General features: G+C 41.4%; 1 protein-coding gene and 1 non-coding gene across 2 annotated transcripts in view; both read left to right on the forward strand.

Moving 5' to 3' along the window:
- The window catches only part of LOC145394680 (protein argonaute-2-like), an 88,028-nt gene extending 76,973 nt beyond the window's left edge, over nt 1-11,055 (forward strand). Inside the window, exons 11-12 of the mRNA XM_080268456.1 lie at nt 4,387-4,559; nt 10,935-11,055. Of these exons, the coding sequence (XP_080124582.1) occupies nt 4,387-4,559; nt 10,935-11,055 (294 nt within the window). The remainder of the gene's footprint in view (nt 1-4,386; nt 4,560-10,934) is intronic.
- Nucleotides 564-682, forward strand: LOC145394856 (5S ribosomal RNA). The gene has a single exon (XR_013896501.1). It is a non-coding gene; the product is annotated as a 5S ribosomal RNA (ribosomal RNA).
- Nucleotides 11,056-11,813: the final 758 nt, after the last annotated feature.

Genomic DNA, 11,813 nt, shown 5'->3' on the forward strand with positions numbered 1-11,813 from the left:
CGTGGCGTAGTTTGTGCGGCCGCCGCCGGGGGCCCAGGGTGGCACTGATGGTGTGTATACACCACACCTAACTCCCACGCCTTTTGAAATTACCCGATGATTCCGGAAAATATAGTGTCATGGTCCACTGCGCAGGTAAAATATATGTGGAAAAATAGACTGTAACAGAACTGGGACATTTTCTCAAAGCAAGAGGAATATCATGCCTTTAATAATTCGGGTCGGCTGTTCTCGGCCCCGTAAGATTTCGGCTGTGCAGTTCTTACTATTATTAAGTGTATAATGGATAGAATCATGTCAGGATTTGCCAGATGAAAGATTACGATCTTTGGAAACTGTATGATATACAGTATTTTTCCAACAACTGAGATTCATAACACGTGGTAAAATGTGCTGAATGCAAAAACACACAATAAGCTTTCATGCTTTTTAGTAAACTCCATGGAGAGCTTTTCAGCGCAAATCTCATGTAAAGCATCAGTAAAATATCTACGATGAATATAACACTGATATAATGCTTTATGCATGAGTATTAATCCCGATAGAAAATTTTTTAAAGGAAGGCCAACGGCCATACCACGTTGAGTACACCGCTTCCCGTCCGATCAGCAAAGTTAAGCAACGTTGGGTCTGGTTAGTACTTGGATGGGTGACCGCCTGGGAACACTAGATGCTGTTGACATCCCTACGTGTCAAGTGGGGTTGGTGGAGGATTAGTGCCCCTCCCTGTAAAACAATTAACTCTAAGCCCTTGGCCACCCCGTTTGGGATACATGGCGTCTGGCAGTGAATGAATGAATGTATACCAGCTCTGAGTGGGTAGTGCCCCACGCAATTTAGTGATCCGGCGAACACTGGCAACTTTAAGGAGTTTGTGGGGGCTCCTATTGGATTAAGCCTGTGAAGGTTTATATCCAAGGGGTGGTTGGGGTTGATTGCTCATGTAATGCCACTTAGGGATGAGTAAGGCTGGTCACCCTCATCTTAAATGTTGGGACCAACTGCCTAGCCCTGGGCTGCTATGCTTCTCATGGGGCAATGTAGGATTGGATGATGTGGATGGATGGATCTTAATTTTGGAGAGTAATAAAGATAATAAAAGCAGCCATCTATTAAGCTGTACCTTCAAATGATGAAAGGGCATATCAGTTAGCACTGGGCACCATTGTGCTGGTCCAGCTGGGTGATGACGCCAAGATCAGCTGAGCCAGACTGAGGGCTGCCAGACACACTTAGCATCAGATCTCAAAATACTTTTGGCCTTTACATGCTGGATATGTTAGAGATTTAGGCAGTATTCTTCGTTCACTGTGTTCCCCAACATTATTCTCAGTATGAGGGAGGGGGATGTGAGCTGGAAGCAGAACAGTGAAATGGCAGGGAACAGGGCGACATGGAGGCGATTTGTTTGTGGCCTCCCCTTATGGGATTAAGGCATCTGACAATAGATAGATAGGTTCTCAATATGATTGTTATGCTGCACTTTAGTGGTAAACAGTCTAGTGGTAAGTGCTAGCATGGAGTCATCATTATCATATGCCATTTCCTTCAATAAACGCTGTGTCTCTGCCATAATTTATTGCCTGCCAATCATTTAGTAGGATATAGCTGACTGTCACTGAATATATTAGTTATTAACCTTACAATAGCTTCCTTATTCCTCTCATCTGGAGTTAGTGGTCAACAAAAACCCACATAATCCCTCCTTTTTTACTACAGTACTTTTAAGGCATCGGTTATTCAAAGCTATATTCAAGATAAATATGCCCAGCATCATTTCATTGGTTTTTATACATTACAGGTAAACTGTGGCAGCTCTGCACACTCTGAAATCCTACCATTTGCCTTTGTTCCTCACATGCTGTTTTGACGTTCATTATTTTTACCACTTTGAAGCTTGCCTTAACTTTCCTAATGGAGAGGACAATACAACATTAATGCCATTTTGTCTGATATGACTTGAAAAAATATATCTGTCTATCTATCTATCTATAGCCCGACGCCCTAATCCCGCAAATATATACAGTATTAATTATGCAAGTACTGTAGACACATATTACAGACCTTTGCATTGTAAGTTAATGATGTCCTTCATTCTCTAGACCATTCGTGTACAGTAGTAGTTTGTCACCAGCGACCCATTTATTTCATGTTAAAAAAATATATGTATATTTTATTATCAATTAGGTATATAATATTATGAACCTGTGCATTGTAAATTAATGACTTTATTAATCCTGTAAACCATTCGTGTAGTAGTTTGTCACCGGTAACCCATCTAGGTTCACTGACTGGTAATTTTTCCTGCGTATTATTTATTCAGTATTTTCACTGTATAATGAAACTTGCTGTAAGAAAAGAAATGTGATGTAAGAGAAGAAAGTTCACTTGGCATACGGTATCAGATGAAGCAGAGTTTGATATACTGTAATGATTTTCAGTATCCTGTTGTTGGGTTTAATGTGCGTCATATATTAACTCATAAACTGACAAACTGCCTGAGCTGCACTGAGGGGGATTGCAACTGACATCTAAGTCCACCCCAAGTCAGTGGACAGGTGGTTTGCTGTTGTAATGAATGTGAATTAAATTCCTTGCTGGGGCAGGGAACAGTTCAAGAGCTTGAATTTTGTTAAAACAAACTTTACTGATCAACTATGACTCTCTGACATTTCCTAAAAACACCTTCACTAATGCATATACTGTACAATAGTCCCCCCTATCTCTGTCTGCAGTAATCAGTCTACATCATTAGCAGTCAGAGCAAAAAATCTGGCCAAATTAAAGTAACATCCATATTCAGCTGTATTATCTCTCAGCATGCATGGAAACCAAATTCAGACTGCCTACCACTCCCAGTAATCCCTGCAGCACCCCAGCCACCCATGATTCCCACCAAAACAAAGTTTCATCTACCACCTGTCACAGAGTAAGCTGTCTGGAGTTGGCTTGAGTTGCATTCATTAAGGAGTTTGTGGCCTTTCTTGTCTTACTTCTGCTTTTAGAGGGGCTTAATGTAAGTAATGTAATAAGCTCAGAGCCTGTAAAGCTACCTTCGCTTTTTTTAATTGCCTAATACTGTACCTAAATATTAACCCCCTAAAGGACTAAAGAGACCAGTTGAGCAATTTTTACACCAGTTCATCTAATCTTGATTGTAAACCAGATGACTTTTCTTACATGTATCTCATATAACTAGTGGGTCAACATTCTTAACAATCGATTTTTGTATGGATATGAAATTTTTATGGTTAACCATTCCCAGCCATCAAAACAGTTCTCATCATCCAGGCAGTTTTTCTCATTATTTAGCTTAGCTAACCCTAAAATAATCCTGTCAACACTTAGCTTTATTCTGAATTATTATGACGAATCAGAAGCGTATTTCTATTACTGAGGTCTACTGAGGCATTTTATAAGTGAGATTGGAGTATGTAAAACAAATGCATTTCTGGGTTGTTGGTGGGACTGGAGGCTAATCACTCTGAGGCACGCTGTTACCACAGTAACTGATACATACTCAGTGGCCTACTGCATTGCCAGCCCATAGCTTCATATATACTGTATTTTTACTCTCGTGTCAGGTCAGAGTGATGCATTAATAGCTGTGTGGGGCATATAATGCAGGAAAAATTTACTGTATTGTTATTCTAAAAACAAAAACAATAAAGCAGTTTAACTTCATAGGTGTTTGGGGGCAGTACGGCATTACCCATCAGGATGCAATATCTGGCAGGGCTGTGGCTGAAGCAAGACTGCTGAATGCCGGATTACTGTACGGCAATTCTGTATGAGACAGTCCTAGTGTGTATTCAATATGGATAATGGATGTTAGCACTGAAATGGTGACTTGTGATGGTGTGCACTATGTAGGACTGCTGGGCCCTAGGGAATGGGCTATTAAGCTTATGTTTAGTGTCAGAAACATTAAAGAGAGAGAGGGAGAGAGAGACCCACTCCCCAACCTCATCCCCACCCTCTCTCCTTACCTCCATTTCCATCCCTGCCTTCCATTACCCTACCACCTCTCCCCCAGTACCCTCCCACCTTCCCACTGCCTCTTCCCAGCACCTTACCACCCCATTACATCCGTAGTACTTATTGCCCCCCTACCCCCTTGGCACCACAGCATACCAAAGTTCAAAATGCTGCAGCTGCTAAACTGTGACATATATTGACCTAAAAATACACACAGTACATAATTATACCCTCATGACTTTGTCTGCAGGTGAACAAGAGCAAAAAAGTATTTTGTAAAACTTGTTTTTGCACAGTAGGTGCTTATCAGATTTTTCCTCCCCTATAGTTTATAGTTTAATTTTTCATTCTCCTTTATAAAGCATGTTATTGATATATATGTGACTAATTTTTGCTTTCTGTGTACAGGGTATCCAGGGCACCAGCAAGCCTACACACTATCATGTTCTCTGGGATGACAATGATATGACTATGGATGAGCTGCAGAACCTTACGTATGGCATGTGCCACCTGTACAACCGCTGCACACGTTCAGTCTCCCTTCCTAATGCAGCATACTATGCTCATCTAGCTGCTTATAGGTGGGTACTTGTAGTTTTTTACGTTTGTCATGTTTAACAGTGTTACAGTATTTCAAGAATATAGGGCTCATATTCATCAACAGACTTGATAAACAACACGTGACTCATTACGGGCATGTATGCTTAGAAGGTATCTTTGTGTGTGTGTGTGTGTGTGTGTGTGTGTGTGTGTACAGTATTGACTTAGTTGTATTTACCTAGTTGTGATATAAAGGAAATGAGCTACGCTCGTGGAGTCCCATCTCTGTTTCTCAACGAGTCAAATTTTACTTTGAACTCTTTCAAGTTTTTAGACTGGATGATCTCTTTGTCCAGCTTATTCCACAAGTCTATGGATCTATATGGAAAACTATATTTCTTTATATCCTTCAAGCAACTTGGCTTTTCTGTTTCATTCCGTGTCCCCTAGTTACTGACCCATCCCATGCAAACAGATCTTCTCTGTCAGTTTTTTCTACTCCTATCCTGGCCCTGAACACTGCAATCACGTTGCCCCTCTCTCCTATCTTCTAAGGAAGACAGATCTAGCTTTTCCAGCCTTTCCCTGTATGACAGATTTTGCCAGGCTAGGGACCATCTTGGTTGCTGTTCTTTGTATTCTCTCAGTTTTGTTTATACCTTTCATTTTATATGGAGACCACACTACTGCTGCATATTCCAACCTGGGGCAGGTCATGGCCACTATCAATTTTTTCATCATCTCATCCATCTGATGAAATGCTACTCTTATGTTAATCAAGAGATTATACAGTATGTCTCTCTAACTATCTCGTTAATGTGTTTTTCAGGTGACAAATTATCTTGGACCAGCACTCCTAACTTAAGAGTGTTGGTCCAGGATAATAAAAGCAAGAGAAGAGAAGGACTTAGGAGTCCTAAGACCTTCCCTTCCCTCGCTTTTGTGTTTAGTTCACCACCCATCAGATACTTCAGTGATGGTCTCTTGGTACTTTTATCCATTTCCAATATTTTACATTTTTTTGTGTTGAATTTCATTTCCCACATCCAGCTTCAATCACGAATCCTATCCAGGTCTTCCTGCAGCATTTTACAGTCTTCTTCAACTTCTGCTCCCCTCATGATCTTTGCAGCATCAGCAAACAGACTTGCATAACTATTCATTCCAACTACAATATCGTTTACGGAAATCAGGAACATTACGGGCGCCAACACCGAGCCCTGTGGGACTCCACTTGTTACTTCCCTTCATCCAGACATCCTGTCTTTTATTACTGCCCTTATTTGTCTGTCTCTCAAGAAGTCTCTCATCCACTCTAAGAGGTTCCCCTTCAGTCCTCATATGTGTTCCAGTTTCCACATTAGTCGCCTGTGGGGTACCTTGTCAAAGGCTTCTCCAGATCTAAATACACACAATCCACCCAACTCTCTCTCTCTCTCCTGTCGCACGTCTCTTGCCCTTGAGTAGAAGCTCAACAAGTTGGAAACACATGACCTTCCACTTCTGAATCCAAACTGACTTTCTACCAAAATGTCCATCTCCTCCAGATATATTATCCATCTGTCTTTCAGGATTCTCTTGCACAGTTCTGTCACCATGCTGGTTAGGGACACTGGTCTATAATTCAGGGGTTCTTCCCTGTTCCCATCCTTATAAATTGGTACCACATTGGTCCTCTTCCATTTCCAAGGCACTTTCTTTTCTTCCAGAGAACACACAATTAAACCATGAATCTTATCCGCCAGTTGTTCTCTGCATTCCTTTAGTATCCAGTTAGAGATTCAGTCTGGTCCTTGGTCCTTCTCACATCTTCTGTTTCCAGTAATTTGTATACTTCTTGCGCTTCAACTTTTGCATCTTTTGACAGTACATTTCTAGTCACTCCCACCTCCTCCACAAAATCACTCTTTCTAGTGAAGACTGATTGGAAGCATTTGTTCATTATTTCAGCTTGCACAATGGCATCATTGTAGACATTTCCTTCTACTCTCAGCCTATTGATTCCTTCCTTTTGTTTCAGTTTGCCATTAACAAACCTGTAAAACAATTTAGGTTTTCATTACATTTGTCAACTACACCTTTTTCAAAGTTTCTTTCTTCCTCTCTACGTATTCTTGTATATTTATTTCTAGCTCTTTTATATTCTTCCTTTTCTATCATTACCTCTATTTCTCCATTTACTCCATGCCTTATCCTTTTTTTTGCTATCATACACCTTTTGTTTAACCAGTCATTTCTCCAGTTCTCTTTCCCACTAACTTTTGGCACATACCTTTCCACACCCGTATTGTAGAAGTCTAGAAAGATATCCCACTTCTTTATCTCTCTTGTTTCCCTGAATTCTTGCCAATCCGCATCTTCGAAAAATTTTCTTAGTCCCGTAAAGTTTGCTTTCCCAAAGTTGTATCTTTCATGCCTGTAAAGCTCATCTTTTGTCACCCCATTTCCTTCTGTCATTTGGAACTCTATCACCACATGATCACTTTTTCCTATAGTACACAGTTATTTCAGAGATTCACTTGCATCAGATTCTTTGGTTAGAATTAAATCTAGCCTTGCTGGTGTCATCACTTTTAAATCTTGTCTCTTCTTTGACCCACTGGGTCATTACATTGTCCATTGCTATATTTAACAGTATACTGCCCCATGAATCTTCACTACTTCCTGAGTCCCATCCCTCCCAGTTTACCTCTTTACAATTAAAGTCACCCATCAGGAGTATGTTGTTGCATTTCTCAGTCACTAGGTATCTAGCCATGTCCAACAACATCTGAGATTCCTCCTCATTCCATACGTCTGTCCTGGGGGGACATATGTTACTGCGATGTCTCTCTTGTCTTTCCCTCTGTTTTCCATTACCATGTTTATCACTGCAGCTATACCTTCTCCCAGTTCCACAGTATCCACATTTAGGCTGTTTTTCACTGCTATCATCACTCCTTCTTCTGTTTTTTCTATCTCTTCTTCATAGTTTGGATTTACCATCTCCCATTTGGATTTCAGTATTTTCTCTTAGCTTGGTCTGTACCAAGCACATAATGTCTGGCTCATTTACCCTCAAGAAATCATCTATTTCAAGCATTGCTGAGATTAGACCATCTACAGTAGCTATGACACTTTAAGTCTTTTTGCATTGTTTTTTATTCTGTCGTTCTCTCTCCCTCTCTCCTTCGGTACCACTTCCTCAGTTTCTGATCCATAACACTCCAGTAGAACTCTGTCTTCTCTTCCTCCGTTCTCTGGTCGTTTTTTTCCCTAGTTTCCATAACAATTTCCATTATTTTAGCTCTCTTTTCCTCATGTGCCTCACTCCTTATCCAGATATTTTTGAGTCCCTCCTTATCTGATAGTTTCCAAGGCATGTTATTTCATTTACTGTGACCTGGGATTGAAAATTTGCTTTAAGTGGCATTGCCCCTGCCTCCATATACAATACAGTCAAGTCGCCTGTGGTGCGGGTAAGTGGTTCTGGAACAATCCTGCGCCATAGAAAACCGTGCCATAGAATTAACTAAACTTATGGGAAAAATGGAATTTGGTTCTGGACGTTCACCCAAAGTCCCCCTTCTCACCCCACTTTTCCCCATTTGCCCCCACTATACACAGGCAGACAATGAAGCAGTCAGTCAGTGCATGTATTACACACAAATTAAACACTAAACAATAAATAATAAAGGGATTTAGGGCCATAAAATACTGTACTGAACGTACCTAACTTCAACGACAATAGTGCTAAGGTGGAAGGGGGAGGGTTGGGGGTTCCGAGGCAAGAGGCAGGCTACTGCCTGCCAGCTTGAGGCAAGCTTGGTGGTGCCTCATGCCGCTGCTGGGTAAGGCTGTCTTCCTTCATTTCAGCCTCCTGAAAGAACCCCTCAAAGTCTGCCTCTGACATCATTGAGAACGAGTTGTCGTCATATGCGTGGGATGGACCAGCCTGTGGCTAGGGGTCTCGTGGTGCCAGTTGTTGTGAGACTCGGGAAAAGTAGCATGTGATAACCTGCTGTCGGAACTCATTGAATCTCCTGTTATGGAGGTCCTTGTAGGGTGCCGCTGCCTTTTCAATTAAGTTAACAAAATTACAACACCTCCCCACATCTCCATCCCATTCCTGGACTTGTCCCTTGAGCATGTCCACTGTCACTAACAAATCACTCAGGTTTTTCATTGTTGGTTCCCACCTCACTGCCACAGTCTCACTGTCATCCTGTCACTCTCACTTTCACCTGGAGCATCTCCCTCGATGACTTCATCCACCACAGCTTGAAAAGAGTCGGTTCCACAGCTAACCATGTCCATCACGTCATCTGCTGTTACCTCAGAACAACCAGGAACTTGACGGGCAGTGTTTACAACCTCCTGCAGTTATTGCACCACGTCCTGTGGGCTGCCAGGTGCAACAGAGGCACTGAGGTTAGGCAGAAGAAGGCGCCAAGTGTGGATGATGGTGGCCTGGCTTAGCTTGTCCCAAGCCCTAAGCAGACCGTCGATGGAGTCCTTAATAGTGTACCAGTGCCAGAATTCCACAACAGTTTGCATGTTCCTTGGTGTGGTGGGGCCTGGCTGAAAAGCGTCGTTTTCGTCTTCACTACCTGCATCTTCCTCAGTTTCACTGCCAGGTGTATGAGCAGACCCCCCAATCTTCTGCAGCTCCTGAACCTCAGGTGCATCACTGGTAACTGCACGCAGGAACTTGTGGTACGTGTACTGGCTGTACATGAGCTTGGTGTTGGCGATAATTTCCTGGTCTAGCGTCTGCAGGAGTGAGGTGGTGTTGGGTGGGAAGAAAACAACCTTCACATGTGGGTGACAGGATGCCAGGTGCTGGGGGTGGCAAGGGGCATTGTCCAGCAAGAGAAGCACTTTGAAAGGGACACCGTGCTTCTTACAGTGCTGCTCTGCATCCTTCACAAACAAATCAAACTGCTCAACCACCTGGTTTGACGTTGCCCATGCCTTTGCCTGCTGCCTCCAGTACACACCTGACTCCAACATATCATGAAGGTTTTGAAGGGCCGGGGCTTCTTAGCTGGGTGAATGATGAAGTTTCATTTTAAAATAACCGGCAGCATTGGTGCACAAAATAATTTATCAGCCTTCTCTCCCCTTGCCTGCTGCTTCTGCTTCGAGATGTAGGTAGTAGATGGCAGACGTTTCCTCTATATCCCAGTTTCATCCATATTGAAGATTGTCAGGCTGCTGTAACCTTTCACTGTGACCTCATCTTGAAGGAAAGCAGGGAAACTGGCAGCAGTGGTGGTGTCTGCTGAGGCACGTTCACCAGTGAGGTGAACATTCTTCAGGTTTTTCCTTTTCAGAAAACTCTGGAACCATCCTGGGCTTGCTTAGAATGACTTTGACGGGTTCAGGCCTAGGTGGTGACAGGTGACACTATGAAATTTCCTAGCCTTCTCTCTAAGCATAGGTCCGTCGATGAGTATGTTATTCCTCCCCTGCTGCACACTGAGCGGGTGTTGACTGGCGGGAGAGGACTGAGGTTTGCTCTCTGGCTGCCAGGGGAATTTGCCCGGGCGTTTCAAGCCTAGCCGTGCCGCCACACCGTAGGTATTTTATGCGGGTGGTTCGTTTTTTTTTTGTTCTGCCACCTTGCCGTGTCATAGAAAACCGCAGCATGGAATTCCCGCCATAGGTGACTTGACTGTACTGTCCCAGCCTAAACACTTCTTCAGCCTCCTCTTGGGCATTGTCATTTCTTTCCATAACTATTGACACTATTTCCTTTGCCCTTCTCAGTTCTGTTTCTCTTTCTGACCTCACTGACATCGGTTTTTCTTTCAAACCTGAGATAATCAAGCATTTTTTCTTGTCTGCTACATCTCTGGCAAGTGATTCTTTACTTTTTAGTACCTTCACCACTTCTTTCTCCATCTTTTCCTGGTTTTCCTTTCTCTGTTGTTCTAAAATCACCTGAAGACTTATTTTATCTTCCTGTTGAGTTTTCTTCCTCCCCACATGGTGTTATTGGATTTCCTTGATATGTTCCTCGTTTATCTTAGTTTTAGATTCAAGCTCGTCAAGCTTACATTTCATATTGTTCCATTCCTCCTCTAGCCTCTTCTTTTCCCATTAGAAACCTTAGGGAGGTGTCTTCTACCATTTCGATACTTACCATAACATAGCTGTGAACATTGTAACCTCAGTATTTATGGTCTGAGATGAGTCTCCAACCACAGTATGTACCAGTGGTGGGTCATCAGTAAAAAAAAGCTTAATTATATGAATATATATATACAGTATATATATATATATATATATATATATATATATATATATATATATATATATGGTTAGATAATCAGTTGCAGAGGATCCTGTAATGTGCGCTAAAGGAGTTTTTGAAACTGGCTATAAAGCTTTGATTCTTGGAGCAAATTTTTACCCATAATTTTTTCTGCCAGGGCTAAGGTTCACATAACTGATACTGATCATGATGCTGACAAGCCAACTAAGGAAGAGATAAAGAAAGCTGCCACAATTGATGTCAAGAACCCTATAGCCAGGAAGTTTTACTATGTATAGGAGCATGCAAAGAAGGAAGAATCTTGTCAGTTTGATGGAATGCAGAGAGTGGATCAAAGTTGTTAATTTACTTATATTTCACCTAGACCTCTAGCAAAGAAAACATTATACTGTATTGTAATATATGATAGATTATTTGTTAATTATGTTTGATTTTTATAATATGATTGTATGAATGTTTTATGTTACTGTTTCACCTAGACCTCTAGCAAAAAAAGCATTATACTGTATTGTAATATATGATAGATTATATGTTCATTATGATTGATTTTTATTATATGATTGTATGAATGTATTATGTTATGCACAGGAAATGCAGAATATTTACTCAGTATTTATTTATTTTATTTATTTTATTTTTTTCTAATACAGTACTGGAAAGCTTTAACAAAAAATTTACTGGATTAAAAGTGAATATTATTTCTTGACCTGTTGCAAAGGAGAGTGAAACTACACTTCATGCTTGGATATCTGTTAATTGATAGAGCTTGTCATGAGTTCATTGATGATGGTGATTGTGCTGATGTTTGAATTATTACAAAGGCTGTGTGATTGTGTTTATTACTAAGTTGGATACTTAGCAGGTGCTCTCAGCTGAATCAGACTGGTATTCTTGGTTGAGTAACTTGATATTCGAACTGGTTGCCCTCCATCATCATCATCATCATCATCATCATCATCATCATCATCTGGTTGTCCTCCAAGTGTTATAAACTGATAGGATGATCATCTATCATATGGTTCTGTGATTGTTTATA

The sequence above is a fragment of the Coenobita brevimanus genome, chromosome 28, assembly GCF_032717465.1.
Source record: "Coenobita brevimanus isolate Jiangsu-jjx chromosome 28, ASM3271746v2, whole genome shotgun sequence".
Lineage (NCBI taxonomy): Eukaryota > Metazoa > Arthropoda > Malacostraca > Decapoda > Coenobitidae > Coenobita > Coenobita brevimanus.